This window comes from Quercus suber, unplaced genomic scaffold (genome assembly GCF_002906115.3).
Source record: "Quercus suber isolate HL8 unplaced genomic scaffold, Cork oak 2.0 scaffold_295, whole genome shotgun sequence".
NCBI classification, from domain to species: domain Eukaryota; kingdom Viridiplantae; phylum Streptophyta; class Magnoliopsida; order Fagales; family Fagaceae; genus Quercus; species Quercus suber.
In genome coordinates this window covers 540,536-560,188 of record NW_027069751.1, presented here as the reverse complement: position 1 = coordinate 560,188, position 19,653 = coordinate 540,536, and the positions used below count along the sequence as shown (strand labels likewise).

Sequence of the window (19,653 nt, the reverse complement as noted above, 5' to 3'; positions counted from 1 at the left end):
TAATCCATTGTTCTGTTCTGTGCAGGATCCAGGGACCCTTACCTGCCGTAGCCGTAGTAAAGAGTTCTCCAATCGAGAGCCAATGGTGGACGACCGAGTCGTTAACATCATTAAGGCACTTGGTTTGGAGGGACTCCTCTGGCTCCCAGGTAGAGAGATTGACCATGGTCTGATAACGGCCTTAGTGGAGCGATGGCGGCCCGAGACTCACACATTCCACATGCCGCATGGTGAGATCAGCATCACATTGAAAGACGTGGAGGTTCTTATCGGGCTTCCTGTTGATGGTGCTGCTATAACAGGGAGCACACAGAAAACCTGGACTACAGTTTGCCAGGATTTCCTTGGGTTTGAACCTGTAAATCAAAACCAGCATAAGCAACTCAATGGTCAGAGGATTCTCATCAGTCGACTCTTGGAGAAAGTTGCTGAACCATTGCCGCCTAATGCTGAAGAGGATCAGCTGCATAAGTAAGCACGCTGCTACATCCTAGCGCTATTAGGGGACACAATATTCGGCGACAAATCCGGCAATAGGGTGCATTTAATGTGGGTACAGCTATTGGAAGACCTTCGCAACCCACAAGTGTAGAGTTGGGGAAGTGTTTGCCTTGCATGGATGTACCGAGAGTTATGCAGGGCAAGCGATAGGGACACCAATCAGATCGGTGGGTGTTTATTGTTGGTCCAGTATTGGGCATGGGCCAGGTTCCCTTATTTGTGCCCGGCAGTTGAGCGTGGCCCGCCAGTGGGTGCTTACGGTCCTCCAGTGCGTGCTCCATTATTCCTAAAGTAAGTCTCTATTAAATCCCATCCCCAATTGAGTAAAATCCTATAAGATTATCTTACTTGTTAATGTGATTACATTATAGTTTTAATCATAACATTATCTTAGTAAGAAAGTTGTAGATATTGATCTCTTGTTCTTGATTGTTGTAGGTGGTTGTGGGTCCCAAACAAGAAAAATAGGCCCGCCAACATCTTTAGGGACAGGTATCGCGAGCAAATAGCTTCAATGTTGCTAGACCAGGTATGAGAATGCCCTGTTTTACACGTTTAGGAACAATCTTATAAGTTTGGTGAATTTTGAAATATAAAGCTTAATGTGTTGTGTACTTGTGTTATTTGCTGTCGTAGGTGGTGTGGCAACCATATGAAGCTGAGTTTGAGAACCTTTCGCCGTGGTGCGTTGCAGGAAGGGCCGTGTGGACGGCAACAATGCCGCTTGTATGTTTCCACTTAATAGAGAAACATACGCCGGATCGTGTCGTTCGTCAGTTTGGGATGATCTAAGATATTCCCCAGGCTGTTGACACTGATACAGTCCTACATAAAATTGATTTGAGGGGGAAGGTCGGTGTGGATTGGATGTGGAAACATGCTGTGCTTATAGGCCACTGGGGTAATCGCCTTTAACGGCGTTTTGAAGTAGTCCTTGGTGAGATGCCTCCACACCACGAGTACTTTGGCTGGTTCAACAGGGTAACTCGGAGGTTCATCGATAGGCCCGGTGCTAAATTGACTATGCTGGTAAGTTCTCCAAGTCTTCTACATCTTACCGTACTTCTTAGCATGAAACCACTGTTTGCATAACATGATATATGTTACTAGATTTTTTGCTTAGCACTTGCTCTCCCGATAATTTGCAATTATTACTACCAGAACTCAATTCAAAACCAACATTTATTTTATTATCGATTGGCATTGTTGATGATTTAGGCATTACTAATATATGTGGGTTTTCCATGTGCAGGTTTCACTTGTCAACCGTTTGTTGCGGCATCACCCAGTGGGCACGGAGGAGCACACTGACATTAATGATGTGCTGACGGCAGTGCATCATATTGACCGTGTACAACCTCCCATCCCTGAGGCCCCGAATGAGGAGGCAGCTTCTCCTGCGGGCCTAAGCACTACTGAGGGCCCAAGCACGAGCACAGCTCCGATTGGATGTCCCTTTCATCAGCCTGTTGCTACCCCTCGAGGCCTCCCTACCCCCGATCCCTCTCCATACACCCCACATCCATCTCCTAGGCTTACCATCCCTTCATCCACCTCACATCCATCCCCTACCCTCACCATCTCTTCACCCATCCCACATCCATCCCCTAGCCTCACCATCCCTTCACCCATCCCACATCCATCCCCTAGCCTCACCATCCTTTCATCCACCCCACATCCATCCCCTAGCCTTACCATCCCTTCACCCACCCCACATCCATCCCCTAGCCCCATCATCCCTCCACCCACCCCACAGGAGTTCCTTGAGCTGTCACCCATTCCATCATTAAACTTGGGTATTGGTCCAACCCCTCCTCACATGCAGCAGGAGCCACCGTCCCACAATACGCCTACTGGCCCTTCTTCGGCCATCGACGCACCCCTAGTTGAGCCTGAGCAGACTGTTAGGTTACCTGCAATGCCAAAAGGTCGGCCGAAACGCATATCAAAGGCATCTCCTTGTGGGACAGGGGGGCATAAACATGGACACAAACCTGGGCCCGAGGCTTCTGACGAAGGACATGCAAGACCTCCTCATCGTTATACAAGACAACCTAAGGTTCAAAAAAGGTAACTCATCCAATACCTTATTCCTTTGTAAGAGCAAAGATACCTTATTCCTTTGTAAGAGTGAAGTGGATGGTGAGGTTGTGGGTTTAACATATTCTTTTTGTTGTTTTCATTGATTTGAATTCAATTTGATTGATTGAAGGTGAGAAAAAGAGACTTTAACAAATTAGAGTTCAAACTGGATCACACTAATACGCCTTTGCAAGCTTGCGTGGATGAATTTTTTCATTGCTATAGCTCAACCCGTTTGTAGGTATCAAATTTTGAGTATAACACGTCATTTCTTTCTTTTATGCTTTGAGTATTTTCTTTATGTGTCTGTGTCTGTCCTGAAATTGTGTGTGTGTTTTATTCAGGTTCTTCTTCATCAAAAGTGTCATTCTCTTATAAAACTTTTGCTATTTTCTAAAAATATCAAGCACGGCTGTGTGTGTTGTCCAGGTTCTAAACAGAATTTAAAACAGAATTTAGAACAGAATTCTGTTTAAAATTCTGTTTTGAACAAAGTTCTTCTTTTACAAATCATTATTGCTTTGAAGGTAGCCTTCCCCTATTGATTTAGTTAACTATATTTTGCATGTATTTAAGTACAAATGCCTGGAATGGCGGAGTGCTAATCCTATGTAGAGAGGCAATGATGCATCAGGATGATCAGTTTATGGAGTTGAAGTTACTCCGTGGGCTTGGCCCTGCATTTAGAGCCTGCCTTGCAGAAGTTGTGAGAAGAAATGCTTCTATGAAGCTTTACATGGGCATGGCTGGACAATTGGCTGAAAATCTTGCTACAAAGAGGGAGGTTGAGGTTCAGAGATGGGAGAAGTTTCTGAAGTATTATAGTTCTTACATACTCGGGGATGTTTTAGGATCCCTTGGATTATTTGATATCCCCAATCAATGTGATGTCAATATAGATCCTTTTGATACTGGTTTGCTTGATATTGACATTTCAGACCTAGATCGATATGCTCCTGAGCATTTGGCCAGACTGCCTTTGAAGTGTGAGAAGCAGGGAAGCTTAAAAGGTTCATTTTCTTTGTCTAATGACAGTTCCCATTCAGCTGAGACTGATGAGATTTCTGTGGACACCCTTGAGAAATATGACTCTGAGGAGCTTCTTGAAGGCTGTGAGTTGGTTGAGGTTGCTGGGACTAGCAAAATGGAAGTTGAGAATGCAAAACTGAAGGCTGACCTTGCTTCTGCAATTGCCTTTAATTGTTTGCGCTGGCCTGAAGTTGAATACGAATCTCTGGATGATGATAAACTGGATCGCTTATTGAAAAATGCTCAAGAGAAGACATCTGAAGCCTTGCATCTGAAAGACGAATATGTTAAACATCTGCAATCTATGCTTAGTACTAAGCAGAGATAGTGTGTGTCTTATGAGAAGCGCATTCAAGAATTGGAGCAGAGATTGTCTGATCAATATTTGCAAGGGCAGAAGCTTTCAAATAACAAAGATACAATTGACTTTGCACTTTTGGCTGAGAAGGTTGATGATTGCAAGCAAGAAGTCTTAGGTAATGAAGCCCACATACCTTCCATATCTACTTCTGAGCCCATGGATGAGGTTTCTTGTATCTCAAATTCTTTGAATGCAAAATTAGGGCTATTAACTGGGCAACATGGCAAAGCTCGAGAAGGAGTGGATGAGAATATGATGGATTCCTTTGGAATGAAAAATTCTCAGCTTGATTCCTCAATGGTGGAGCCAAATCGTGAAGAACATCTTGTCAGTGATAAAGATGGGAAAGATAAGATGATAGGACAGTTGGGCATGTCCCTTACAAACAGTTCCACTGCTGAGAGCATGGCTGGGCCTCTGAATGCTTTACCTTCTGATACACAAGCTGAGCTGGGGTTAAATTCCAAAGTCAGTATTCTTCTGCTCTACAAGATGAGGTATGGCTGCTTTTCGAGATGATATCATATGTGCATTTAAGGTCCATGGTTAGTTACTGACTTTTATTGTAATGCCTGAAAGTTGCTAATACATGTCTTTGGCTAAGAATACACTTCATCTTTCACCTAGCCTTAGTAATTAGGATCATTGTGAATTGTTTTTGTATTTATTGAGAATTTTTTACTGAGGTGTGAATTTCATTGCAGCTTGATATGCTTCAGGAAGAAAATGAAAGTTTACTTGAAAAGGTGATCCCAACATATTTTTCACTTCATTCTTATATTGTTTAAATATATGACTCTGGCTGTTTATAAAGAAGAATCATATAATACCTGTGCAAATCAAGTCAGTTTTCTTCAGCTCTTGAAGCATCAACATAATGTTTGGGGGGTTCTGTAATAGTAATCTCCAAGCAATCAGATATGATCAATGTAAAGATAATTTTTCATTTCTTTTTGTGCACAGTAACCAATATACCAACAATAAACTTGTAGAGAGATGAAAACTTGTGATTTGGACAAGATAATATCCCAACTTTGGCATGGTTAGAGATCACCATTTACGTGTCACACTATCAATGTCTTCTATAGAGGTTACCTTGTTCTGTCTCTGGTTTATGAGAGATGATCAAGTTCATGTGGGTTGGGATATTGGATATGCATATACCTGGCAGGATGCTCCCATATACTGTTTCCCAGAAAGGATGCTTCTGGGCCAGATGCTTTAACAGAACAAAATGATTCCAACCACATGGAATTTCTTTGATCATGCTTAACAATATTTTTCATTGAAATTTTTTTGATTAGTAAGAAAATTTCACTTAAAAAACTATTTGGACAAAGTTGATTGGACTGGTTCTTTATTAATGAATAAGTCTAATAAATGTGTTCAATCTAAAGGATGTAATATCTTAATCCATTTGTATATCTCTAAAGTAATGAAATTTTATTTTTAAATCATGTTAGGAGTATGTTTCTTTTGGACCATTATGTTTAAAGTTTCATCTTCTAAGTTCTGTATGGTTCACCATTCACTCAAGTTCTTATTTCTCAAATGATTTAGGTTCGTCAATATTATAAGCAGTGTTAAATTGTTCTGTAGGAACCTGGGGAGATTGAAGAAGAGTTTGCTCATGCAGGAACTGCAAGAATAATAAAGAGATTTCTTACATCTCGCAGTCCACGTCCACCTTGTATACCTAAAGGAGGATTCAGAACTTCCCCTAATACCACCTTGCTAGCTTGGCTGTGTGAAGAAGATGTCAATTATTCTGTCAGCAAATTTGACAATAGAGGCTTCACTGGAGGACTGAACTATTATCGAGCTTTGGATTTGTATGTTTCTTTTACTTCTTTATTGAAATCGTATTTACAGAAAATAATGGTGGTAATGGTGCTGAAAAAGAAATCGGGCTATTTAGAAGTTATTGTATACAGTTTATGGAAGACTAATTAATGGATTTACTTATACTAATGTAAGCATAAGCGCTACAATATAGTCTAACGTATTGGTAGTGTTAGGCTTGGAGTAGTGTCTTGTGCATTAAACTAGTGAACTGGACCTGCTAGTAAAACAGTACTGTCCTAGGGTCTTGGATCATAATCATAACCAAAATAGTTCAGAAAATGTTAATAGTATTGATTAAAATCCTTAGAAACTAGCAATATTGGAGAGAGATAACACATTGAACGTGATTTATGGTAGGTTCTCAGCAACCCGGAAAAGACACCCACCCCGGCAGCAAACATCAACAATTGGCTAGAAAAGTTAGCAAGAAGTTCATACCATGGTTTTTTCATATGCGGGCAGGTTTTCAACTATTGCTTCAGCATCAGCAAAAGTCAACCCTAGCTTTAATGATTCTTTGCTGACGAGATTCTTCTTGCTTCCGCAGGTCTTCCATTTCTTTATATTTTTCCCTCGGGGTCCGAGGGGAAAATATAAAGAAATGGAAGAGTTGCGGACGCAAGGGAATCTCGTCAGCAAAGAATCATTAAATGTAAAGAGAATCTTGCTGCTGCTGAAGCGAAACTTTAAAACCTGCCTCCATATTACATTATTCATTTTGGTATGTGTCAATTCTTTTTGTCCTACTTTACATGGGAACACTTTTTCTGTAACCTTACATTGAAGGTGGCTGTTGATTTTGCAGGTAGAGCAGAAAGGAAGCTCTCTGGGTAGACCTCTCTAAAGTCACTCATTTTCAGGTATCATACAACTATATATTTGAGTCAAACTGTCATTAACTCCGCATTCAAGTACTTCTGCGTGTATATATTTGATGAATCAGTAAGAAATATTATTGCAAGCTCAAAGAAAAACGGTACCTACGTATTTTCCCTTTCCTGTAATACAGGGTATATAAAATTACTGCAAATAAAGGAGGAAAACCACTTTTGTATGAGTATATCTGTCATGCATTTCTGTAGCTTGTGTTCTGTCTCTTTTTTTGCCCCTGCATATCTTACTTTTTGTTTAGCATGACTTTTGCCTTTGCTTCACTAGAGAACTTCTTGGTTGCAAAGCTTATGATTGGCTGTTATGCTTCCTTAAAAAAAAAAAAAAATTATTCTATAAAGATTGGAGGTTTGAAGCTTGTTTAAGTTGGCTTTTTTATATGTAACCTTCCTTTTAATTTTCAAATGAAATATAAACATAACTTATAGTGCAAAAGTACTTTATTTCTGCAACAAATCTTGACTAAACTTCTTTATGAGGCTGGAAAGTGGAAATTAATAAACTGTACCATCATTTACCATGAATTAGTTATTAAAAAAAAAAAATTAATCATTACAAGTGGAAGATTTAAAGTTGCAAATAGACTATCGCTCTCTCTCTCTCTTTGTGGAGTTGGATATCAAATACTTTGATCTTTGTTTCTCTAATTGTGATGCCATCAACAATAGAGTTATAATTAAAAATTCTTAAGCTGCTCTTATGTGTGTCTACTATCTTTTACCTATGAGCTTCTTGTTCATAACATTGTCTCTATTGGTGTATTATACATGCAGCCAATGGCTATCAAACTCATGACATTACCCTCCGCATATTTTTTCTGTAATTCTTTAGTCTACTTTGTGCCCATTGTGCATGAAGTAGGTTTTTATTTTTTATTTTTATTTCATTTTTTGTTAATATAATTACTCTTACCTATAATGAAAAAAAAAAAAAATGATTACCATCTTCAACAAAATGTGGCTTGTTGCTGTGTCCGTTAATGCTAGTTTTCTCTTTGAACAATGTATTAGAGCTGCCGCAAAGAAAGATATTGTAATTTCTTGTCCTTATTTTTGTTATTTAAATAGCTTGGTTGTACAGTTGTTAAATGCTGTGTCTTCTTGTCAAATTATGTGGAGGCTACTTAGATAATTTGTAAACAGAATATAGGGGCATGACAGAATTTAAATTTAAATAAAAAAAAAAAAAATTCGTTGTTTTGGTGTGTTGTAGGAAGAAATTCTGAATTCTGTATAGACTTTTACCCAGAAATTCAGTTCTTAAATTTCAATTTACAAATTATGCCCATTCAGTTGTTATTTCTAAAGTCCTCCACATTTCTTGCTCGCTCGCTCGTTAGTCAATACCTACTTCCCATCTCCATGGCCCCTACCAGCTTGTCTCCAGCTCCCACTTCATCCCCTGCTTTAAATACCCTGGCTCCTGTGACCTTGGCCAACTTGTCACTGACTGAAATACTCCTTGCTATGCCACAACCTTGATCAAAGTTAGCACCACTAGATTCACTACCTTAGTTGTCTTTGTGGAAACTTTGTTCCAGATCCCATCGGAGCTATGTTTCTCTTTCTCATCTCAACTTTTCCACCATCGTCCTAGCTTTTTTACAGTTTTGTTCCCCACTTCAATTAATTGCATCAAAATCACCCAAAATCGCTCTTTCGATTGGCTTTTCAGTTTAATATCCTCAATTCAATTTGGGCAAACTTTAATTGAGTTTGACATGATTGAAGATTAATTCTTAAGCTTTCGGCATTAAATTCCACATGAAACAATGTGGATTTGCACACCAAATCTTGCTGATATCAATCCATCAAATATTTAATTTTCACTCCGAATGTGTCTTGAACGTGGCAATGTCATTTAAGTGCCAATTTTTCTCAATGCATGCCCCCAAATAGTACATTCATTTTTCAGTATATTTTAGAGCAGTGAGATTTGAGATTCTGTGGTTTGGCCCTTAATTATCAAGGCAGCTAGCAGCTTTCGTGTAACATGCCCTGTAGCCTGTTCTGCCACAAATATATAAATAATTTTCACCAAAGCATGGTCACATGGTATTTTTATACAGAGCAATAAGTATTTGATTGGATTCAGGGTCCGCCCTCCTCTCTTATAAATTTGATAAAGTAGAGCAATAACTGGTCAAGGAATTGCAGAATTTGTTAAACAAGGAATTTTACGTATATATTGGTACTATTTCCTTGTATTTATATATGATAACGAAACAATGAAATTGACAAAAGAGGGGGTTTAAACCCCATTCTCTTTGCTGTGCAAATATAAATTCTTTACCCAAACCCATGGTAATGGTTTGTTTGCTTTTTTTTTTTTTTTTTTTGGTTATTTGCTCCAGATTTTTATTTGATGAAAGAGGTAGAGAGAGAGAGAGAGAGAGAGAGAGAGAGAGAGAGAGAGAGAGAGAGAGAGAGAGAGAGAGAGAGAGAACTTTTTGTGTGTGGAAAAACAAAAAATTATGCATGAAATGATTGAGAGAACGACAAATTTATAGCAAGAGGTTAAGAATAAGAAGAGTAAAAAATAAAAGAAGATAAAGAGGTAGGGAAATAGTGATATTAAGTTAGAGAGTAGTGGGGATATGAAAAGTTAAAATGGAATGAGAAAAGTTGAAGAGGGTATAATAATAGATAAGAATAATTAAAAATAAGATTAATATGATATTTTGATTTTAATAAAATGGAGTTATTAATTCACTTTAAATGTTAAACAATTATATGAAAAATTGAAAAGAAAAAAGATGATGACATGGCTGCTGATGTGGCTTAACGGGAGCGTAGCAATATTAATTGCTACGCTTCAGCTTTTAGTAATATATTACAATAAGATAATATTTTACAATCAAATAAGAATTAAAAAGATAACAGCAGAAAACACAAAACTAAATCATATCAATTCAAAGTAGAATTGTAAAGATAGAATACAAAAGTTTAAAATTAAAAAATACACCAAAAACTAAGAGAGAGAGAGAGAGAGAGAGAGAGAGAGAGAACTTTTTGTGTGTGGAAAAACAAAAAATTATGCATGGAATGATTGAGAAAACGACAAATTTATAGCAAGAGGTTAAGAATAAGAAGAGTCAAAAATAAAAGAAGATAAAGAGGTAGGGGAATAGTGATATTAAGTTAGAGAGTAGTGGGGATATGAAAAGTTAAAATGGAATGAGAAAAGTTGAAGAGGGTATAATAATAGATAAGAATAATTAAAAATAAGATAAATATGATATTTTGATTTTAATAAAATGGAGTTATTAATTCACTTTAAATGTTAAACAATTATATGAAAAATTGAAAAGAAAAAAGATGATGACATGGCTGCTGATGTGGCTTAACGGGAGTGTAGCAACATTAATTGCTACGCTTCAGCTTTTAGTAATATATAGATTGGTACTATTTCCTTGTATTTATATATGATAACGAAACAATGAAATTGAGAAATGAGGGGGTTTAAACCCCATTCTCTTTGCTGTGCAAATATAAATTCTTTACCCAAACCCATGGTAATGGTTTCTTTGCTTTTTTTTTTTTTTTTTTTTATTTGGTTATTTGCTCCAGATTTTTATTTGATGAAAGAGGTCACTGTGCTTTCCATTTACACCAGGTACTCTTTTCAAAGAACCAAAGATCTGCAAAAACATCCCCCATCTTGAACGAGGTTTGTAATGTTTTCTTGACTTGGTTTGTAATATTAAAAAGCCAAGGGCCCAGATTAACTTGGTTTTCTTTCTCAGGTTGGACTGAGCCTATGTCCATTGTCATGCTTTTGGTGATCAGTACAACGCAACTGATACTGTTCTACCAGGATCCAGGAAACTTAAATTGGTATTTGGTAAAATCCTCTCCCAGTTGACAGCTTTTCAATGATCTTATTCGTTTCACTTTTAATAGAGACGTGTTAAAACTTAGTCTTTTCAGTTCTATATTTCTGTCAATGCCTTGAATGTAATCATCCTATTAAGGGAAACTGGAATATCTGCAGTTCTGGATAAACATGATGAGAAGAAAGAGTTAGAGGTTTTCAACTATACTGGTGCTGGAGGTGTAGCCTTCTCCATGTATAACACTGATGAGGTTCAGATCTCACAAATGCTATTCTTTTTCCTTTGTGTCTTTTATACTTGGTGCCTGACCTGAATTTGACTTGCTAGAAGAGTGTTTTTAGTGTTATTATTATTATTTATTATTTTTTGGTTTTTTTATAATTTTTTTGAAAACAGTTCATTCATGCTTTTTCTGAGACTTCAATGAATACTGCTTACCAGAAAAGGTGGCTACTTTATCTTAGTACTAAAAACACCATTCTTAAGAAATATGATGGAAGGTATGCTGTTACCTTGTTAGACTTTCTTTCGTTTTCTAATTCTGCCCAATTTTGTTCCAACTGAATTATTAAAGACTCTCTTTTACATTAATATGAGGCATGACCTTTTTTCTTCTATGTGGAACTTTACTGCCTGGGACAGTTACCACTATTAGTGGCTCCATCAGAGAGGTGGTGAAACCAGCATAAACCAAATACCTGAAGTAGATGTTAATCTTCAGTATGTAGTTGAACAAGGGTGCTAGCACACGTTCAAAGGCCAGGTCAATGTTAGGATTGAATGAGGAACCAAAAGCACAATCTGTTTCTCTGGACCAGGGAAAGGGCCGGTTCTGTTAACTGCCCCTACATCTGTTTCACCAGGGCTGATATCAAGCTCATCAGCCTTACCTGTTGCATCTGCTGCAGCTGATCCTGGTGCTTCTGCAGGCCTCACAGCTGATCAGCTTTGTGAGTATTTTAATCTGTCAGACACGTAAAAATAATTTTTGAGGGATATTTTGTGAGTGCTTTAATCCCGTCTTCTAAATTTCCCAGGTAAACATTAATAAACAGAAAAAGGAAGCATTTCATATTCTGAAACCTGAAGTAGATGTTGATCCAGACTCAAATCCTCATTTTGATGAAAGGAAGGGTATTAACAAAACTAAGCTGTTGAGGCCTAAAAGGATGAATTTCCAGTTTGTTGAAGAAGGCAAATGGTCAAAAGATGCTGAGCATATTAAACTGAAGGTATTTGTTGTTGCCGTTATGTTTCCTTTATAACTTCTACCAATTCAATTCTTACATTGGTTGACTTGTAGACATTTTGGTTGTGCAGACTAAATTTGGAGAAGCACAAGCAAAATAGTGTTGAACTGAGGGCCCAATTGAGCCCCCTGCTGAGCCAGCTCCTCCACCACCTCAACCCTTGAAGTTAACCAAGATCCAACTAGGCTTGAAAAGGAAATCAGGAGTGCAGCAGCTGAACGTGAGCCCTCAGACACGCTTCAATGTTGATGTTAATGCCCAAGAGAACCGCTTGAGTGGATGTGCTGTGATTTGTGATGGTATTAGTGTTGTGGTTGTTGAAGGTGGACACAAGTCCATAAACAGGTATGGCAAGGTTATGCTTAAACGCATAATTTGGGCTTCTGCTGTAAAATGCTGAGCCAGCTCCTCCACCACCTCAACCCTTGAAGTTAACCAAGATCCAACTAGGCTTGAAAAGGAAATCAGGAGTGCAGCAGCTGAACGTGAGCCCTCAGACACGCTTCAAAGTTGATGTTAATGCCCAAGAGAACCGCTTGAGTGGATGTGCTGTGATTTGTGATGGTATTAGTGTTGTGGTTGTTGAAGGTGGACACAAGTCCATAAACAGGTATGGCAAGGTTATGCTTAAACGCATAATTTGGGCTTCTGCTGTAAAATAGGAGAATGAAGATGAAGATGAAGATGAAAGTGATGATAAACCTCCTAAAAAATGTGTCTTAGTTCGGCAAGGGAATGTTGCGAAGATATGTTAGAAAAAAAAGCTTTGATAAGTTAGTTTTTTTTTTTTTCCCAGCCCCTACAAACTCTGTCAAAACACCTATACAATTCCACATTTTGTAACCTTTTTTGTTGTCTCTCAGTTCACGTGAAAGTTGCTTTTGTATTTGAAATTTACATTGTTTATTATTTATTTTTCATAGATGTAAAGGCTTGGCCTTGGGTACAGGGTATGGAATTTATTCCCATAATGAAGACACCAATTAGTCTCTTCTGTATTTACCAAAGATTAAAAAAAAAAATGCCTCTACGGCAAAAATTCTATCGTAAGACTTATGTTGCTTAAGAATTAATACCAATCAATAGAAATAAAGAGATTGTAGGTGAGAGCAAATCACTAGAAGTAGCCATTGATCTATACCACATGAAATTATTTCATTATACCCAAACATAAGAGTATTTATTGTCATATAGAAATAAATGTAATTATAAACTTCTATATACATTGTTTTACTTGAACTCAATAATGCTAAATATATATCTTTTACTCAAAACATTTGTACCATAATTATTAAAATATAAGAAAACTGAATACGTTAATTCTCTACAACCAAACTGACAGGACAGTTGGAGGAAAAAAAAATATGAAAACCCTAAATAAGAAATTTGAACTCGAAACCCAAAATATGAAGAAATATAGTTCTAAAACAAGCCCAAAGTTGTAACATGACCATCACAGCATGACCTACTGATCTTCATGCCCATTGTTGTCATCAACATCACATTCACAATCCACCTCCCCATCACATAATTCTTAGATTCGAATCCAAACAAATAAACTAAAACTAAAGAAAGATGTATAACTTTAATCATAAGTGACAATGCAAAAAAAAAAAAATAATAATAAAGGGGGTGGTGGGGGGAGGTTATAACAAAGGAAAAAAACACAAATCTATACCCAAATCTCAAATTTAATCCAAAATACCAAAGAGGAGAAAAAATAAGCATTTAATATGTCAAGCTAGCAAAAGCAATTAAGTTGAGAGAGCACTCACAAACTTGATCCCAATAAATTTCCATATTGATAGTGGAGTACACTCAACAACGCATCATGGGAAAAAAATCCATCATAAAATTTGACTTTTTTTTTTTTTTTGTAATTTTTTTTTGTTTAACATAAAGGTCGTAAATGTTAGGATTAGTGCCCTTAAATCCTATTGTATGATGCTATGTATAATATTAAGTTTGACATTATGTATGACATTATGTATGACTTAATATTGTGTTTAATGAATTTGTTTTATTATTATCTGAAATAATGGTAACATGAATATTAGGACATTATCATTTGGTCCATAAGATGCATAGTATGTGATTTATGTGAAAAGTCACAGAAGATATAAATCACAAGTTCTTTGTAAACTCAGAATTATAGTTCGTAGTTGGTGATGAAATTGGGCATTTCATCTGCGAAGACTATAACATATCAATCAAGATGATTTGTCTTGATCATGGAAGTGGAGACTTCTGGTTGATGTGTTAATATGTTTTAAGAGTTAAGACATATTGAACTAGACCGTTGTGAGATTTATTATTTTCCTAATGACTGTAAAATGAATAATAAATCTCACGACTTGTATTTGCATGTAATCCTGAGAGAATAATGGACCTGATCATGAGGTGTAGGTTGCTTTGATATATTAGGAGTGAGATCTAAAGTAATGGTCAAAACCTCAGTATGTTGGGCAGCCACATTTAGTGTTGATGGAACATGTATTCTCAAGATGGAATTCATAGTCTCTTAACGGAGATATAAAGTATTCCCTTGAGATAAGTTTAATGAGTTTGTTATTCAGAGAGTTAGGCCTAACCACTTTAGTAAGACTAAGGTATATATTTATGGAATTGGATTTCATAAATATATAATGAATAACATTAAAGGATTAAACCGGGTACTCAAGGATTAAGATGTAGTAATTTACAAAGTGGCAGTCTACATTAATAACTTTGTATTACTACGAATATTTAATGAAGGGGTTGTATGTATAATAAAGTCTTGGGATATAATTTATAGATAAGGCCTAGAGTGCAACTATATTTTTATAGTGGTATTAAATATAATTAATGGTAACTTTGGACTTGTCAAGAGTTGATAGAAAAGCCCAAGACCCATCGGAGCTAGTGTCTTATTGGTCCCTTTTGGTCCCACTCCAAGCCACACACTTAAGCCCAATTGGAAAGGCCCAAGTAGCCAGCCCAATTAGATAATTGGTTAGATACAAAAGGCAAAAACGTACAGATTTTTCTAAGTGTAAAAAAAACAACATTGTAATGGTGGAAGTGAGTGTATGTCACTCTCCAATCATCCCTTTGTAACCAATTGAGAGTCCACACTTCTTGGGCGTTAGTGGAATTGGAGTGAAGATTAAAAGTATTCATAAGTGCTTCAATCTTTGGTTTTGAAATTCACCGCTTCAAGGTACACTCTTGTTTCTCTAATTCTGAAATTTACTTTGTGCATGTTATCAATATTGAATGAAGTAGATCCATTTTAAACTTATTTTTCCGCTGCGTTCATCTCTAATTTCCAACACTAAATTCTTAAACAAAACAAAGAGGGAAAGAATTCATACAGCTCTAGAAAAAAAATAAAAATAAAAACTGGTTTAGCTATTTGCCAAATTGAATTCACTAAATTTTATTTGTAGTAGAATTTATAGAAATTCAAAATAATGTTTATCCAATTTGTAGTTGATTTAAAATTTGAATGGCTCTTCGTGAAAGAATTAAAAAACTTGTCCATTTAATTTTTTATATTCAATTTTTTTTTTTACTGTGAAATGCTAGGCCAGGCCGAGACTTCTTCAATATTTACTGCGAAATGCCACCGGCATAATGCCTAGTGGAAATCGAGTCTGTTAAACTCGATTTCCAAAAATCAAGTCTATTAAACTCGATTTCTAGAAATCGAAGTTTTAAAACACGATTTATAAAAATCGAGTTTTAGAGTCTCGATTTTTACTGGGAATTTTTTTTTCTCCCTACTATTTTTTCTTCTCCCACCTGCATTAAACCCAGATCCACAAACTAGGAAATTCTTTTTCCTTACCCCACGAGCATAATATATATATATATATATATATCTATATGTTTTTGCTACCACCAGTCAAAGGGAGAGCACATGAGATTAAGCAAGTTACTGTTCATGGGCAATATTGTTGCCCTATGACGTACATACCAAACAGATTTAACCACTACATAAGGCACACAAATAAAAACACCATTACTAGCTATCATTGAACTTGCCAAAGTACTATCATTTTCGACATTATAGGCAAACGTTGCACAACACAACTAATGTAACGAGTACAATGGATAACAAATAGTTCAATTACAACAACATTCAGCCATAAACAAAATAACAACTGAGTCGATACAACATAGTCTACATAGTCGCCTAGCACTTGTCCATACTGAAGATATCCTGAAGTCCCACGTACAATGCCATTCCAAAATCGAGTCTCCGGTCGCTTGACAAACATTGTTGTACAGTCGTTAGTTCCCAAATGCGAAGAGTAAAAACCAAATGAAATTCTAAGCATATTATATAAAAACAGTGACAACACTTGCCTAGTTTGTAACGCTACCACTTGTCGAAGCCCCATGGGAACCGCTTGTCAAAGCCCCACGTGAATTGGGACATCTTCTGCGATTATGCCCCTCTTCATGACACACTCCGCATCGCTGTCTCGGTTGAATCTCCCTCAAGTCCGAATCTTCCTTCTGGCTTCCCCGTTCTCGCCGTACCCCATCCATTTCATTCCTTAATCTTGACTTCACAGGACGACCTTTGGCTCGCAACAGCTGTGGGTCAGGCACCCACCGTGGTCCGCGAACGTCCCTCCACAATGACTCTGACAGTGGCACCACAAAATGATGTGCATATATGTCAATGGCGTTCTTCAAACTGTAACATGGGTCAATATAGGTTGTGGCATTGAGGTGCAGATCTTGAAGAACTTTAATTGCATGTGAACAAGGGATCTTAATGTTTTGCCGCTTTCCACAACCACATGTTCTAGCAAATATACGCATGTCATGACTGTGTTTTCCCCCTCCACCTCTATGGTCGTTGTACGGGGTAACCACTTGATATATACCAAGTTCATGATTAAAATTCCTCAGAGTGTGTCCTAAAATTTTCTACTCATTTTTGGTATAGATCCCCATTGCATAATCACTCCACACCTTACCTTGAGAGAGATCAGAAGTAATTAGTTTATTTTGATCGTGGAAATATGCAACAAGTTTGCACCAAATGAACTCAACCATTGCAGCAATGGGCAAACCGCGGGCACCTTTAAGTACCCCATTAAAGCACTCAGAGATATTGGTTGTCATTGCCCCGTAACGTCTTCCACCATCATGTGACTGGGTCCATTTGTCCAAATCCAAACTCACTAGATATGCATATGGCATATAGCGTGTAATATTGGGATCATCAAGTCTTACACGCCTCAACATATTAATCTTGACATCCTTAATGGTTTGCATTATGGATTCAAATTTAGCTTCATTAGTCGCATATCCAGCTTTCAAGGCCAATGCCTTTAGAGTCGGGTCATCAAAGTGTGTGTTGAAGTTGCTAGCAACATGTCGAAGGCAATATCGGTGAAGTACCCATTCTCTTCCATCTTGACCTCTAGGCCACTCTCGAATGGCGCATTTGATACCTTTATGTCAGTCAGAAATAATGCAAATGCCCTCGACAGTTATGACATGCTCTATCGAAGTCCTGAGACACTCTAAAAACCATCCCCAACTAGCCCCTGACTCCTTGTCCACAACAGCAAAGGCGAGAGGCAGAACCTTTTGGTTAGCATCGGTTGCCATTGTAATCATCAACACCCCTCGATATTTACCATACAAATGAGTCCCATCAATACTGATCACCGGCCTGCAATATCTGAATGCAGCAATGCATGGAGCGAATGCCCAAAATACATAGCGCAGTAACGTAGTATCATCTATGCCCCTAGGTATGGTGTAATAGCTGTATCGGGTACCCGAATCCTGATCCAAGTATGCCAACAACAACTTTCGCAACCTCTGGTAAGACTCCTCCCAATCCCTATATATCTTAGCAATTGCCTTTTGTTTTGCGTCCCATACCTTATAGTAAGAAAGTTCATGCTTATACTTAGTATGTATGATCTCCCAAAGCTCATCAATAGGAGTAGTGTGCTTTTGTCGCAATTTTCCCATAATTTATGATGCAACAAAATTAGAATCCATCATTTTACCGTCTCTTCGCTGACCAAAGGGTATACAAGTATGTGGACCCACATAAGACGTGACCATCCACAGACCATTAAGTTTATCCTTCTTGAATGCCCTAACATACCACTTACAGTTGGTGTCAATGCATGCGGCGCACAATTTAGTTGTGGTCGACCTCTGGATAACAAAATTTCTATTATCACTTGTTGCGTATATTATCAATGCACGCTTCACCGCCTCTTTATTTGCAAAAGTCAACCCTTTACTAAAACGCATCCCGTCTTCCCAAGTAGAAACAAATGGTATCTGAAGAGCTGAAGGATCAACCATATTTTCCTAAGTATTTGCGTAAAAGGACTCGCTAGGAGGTGCATAGGCAGTGGTCGTATTTGTATCATGCTAGATGCCAATATCATCGTCTGCATCACGTTCATCATGGTTCTCCATATTTTCCTCTTCAAAAATGGGAACAACTTCATGGTCATCCACATCGTACTCAAAGTTGCCTTGGTCAATCCTCTCTTCGTACTCGCCCACATCATCAACATTTTCACCATCATTCATAGCATGATCCTCGTCTTCGTCTTCCTCTTCTAAATGTGTCTTTTGAGGATGGAGGGTTTCACCAGTATTGGCAATATGATCTTGAGTTGGGAGCGTATAACCTCCCATTGTATACTCTCCCATTGTATAATCTCCCATTGTAGTGCATCCATCATCTAGGGCTATAAATTGTAAAGACGTAGTTGTTTGTTGCACCGTCTCAGTATAAACTTCTGCAAGCGCCTCCAAACTTACGTACAACTCAGCAGCATTTACTTGGGGCATTTTCTGGATCCTATTAAACATCATCTTTACATGTTTGTCTTCTTTGATTGCCATAGACCCGTAATTTATCCGTTCATGAAGGACTTCTTGTAGGTATCGATATGTAATCTTTATGTCATACCAAGCACGGTTCAAATTCAATTCGTCCATTATTTTCCTCTTCAAATCATTCAACGTCTTCAACTTACGACGTATCGTCATGTAGTAGCATTCGATACCCTCCCCTCTAAATGGGAATCCGTCAATCCCTCCAAGATTTTCAAGGGATCCACCGAAATATACATTTAACTCAATATTTTTCAGAGACTGTGAACCTATTAGAGAGTCAAGTATAATATGTTAGTGACATATTTTTCTCTCTTTCATTTAACATCAATTACAAAACTTTTTCTATCTATATATTTATAAAATATACGACTTTTAGTAGTCCTATATTTTACTAGTCATATACTCACCCCACATCACATATACACACACAATTATTATCATTTGATACTAACACACACACACACACACACACACACACACACACAAAATCTAAAGACAAAAGTCACCACATTGCAAAATTTCAAATCAGCTCTAACAAAAATATAAATAAAAAAATCAAACCAAACAACAATACAATCATTAAAAACCTAACAATACAAATAAACCAAGAATACATCTTAAATATATATCAATCATTCTTTCATAACCAAGCAAAAAAATGAAATTAGAGTTTAGAGAATAATATTTACTCTAATTGATGGGATTTCAGTGGTTTTATCACATTACACGTTTATGTTAAATGACTATTTTATTTTAATTTTTTTTTCTTATGATTTATATTAACTTGGACTGAATTGGACTGAAGTGGACCGAAATGGACTGGATGTACCGAGGTGGACCTAATAGACCAAAATGGACCGAATGGACTAAATGGACTAAAGTGTACCTATAGGACCAAAATGGACCAAAAAGAGTGAATGACCAAACTGGACTGAATAGATCGAATGGACTGAAGTGGACTAAAGTGGACTGGATGTACCAAG

At 37.3% G+C, this 19,653-nt stretch overlaps 1 protein-coding gene and 1 pseudogene across 1 annotated transcript; one reads left to right on the top strand and one right to left on the bottom strand.

Moving 5' to 3' along the window:
- Positions 1–53: 53 nt before the first annotated feature.
- On the top strand, positions 54–11,806 carry LOC112033679 (autophagy-related protein 11-like; annotated as a pseudogene).
- Positions 11,807–16,144: 4,338 nt separating this feature from the next.
- Positions 16,145–17,779, bottom strand: LOC112033680 (uncharacterized). Its single transcript, XM_024066462.1, has 3 exons — positions 17,338–17,779; positions 16,768–17,247; positions 16,145–16,662 (listed from the first exon to the last, which is right to left on the bottom strand). Exons 1-3 carry the CDS (start codon positions 17,777–17,779, stop codon positions 16,145–16,147), a joined length of 1,440 nt encoding a protein of 479 aa, XP_023922230.1.
- Positions 17,780–19,653: the final 1,874 nt, after the last annotated feature.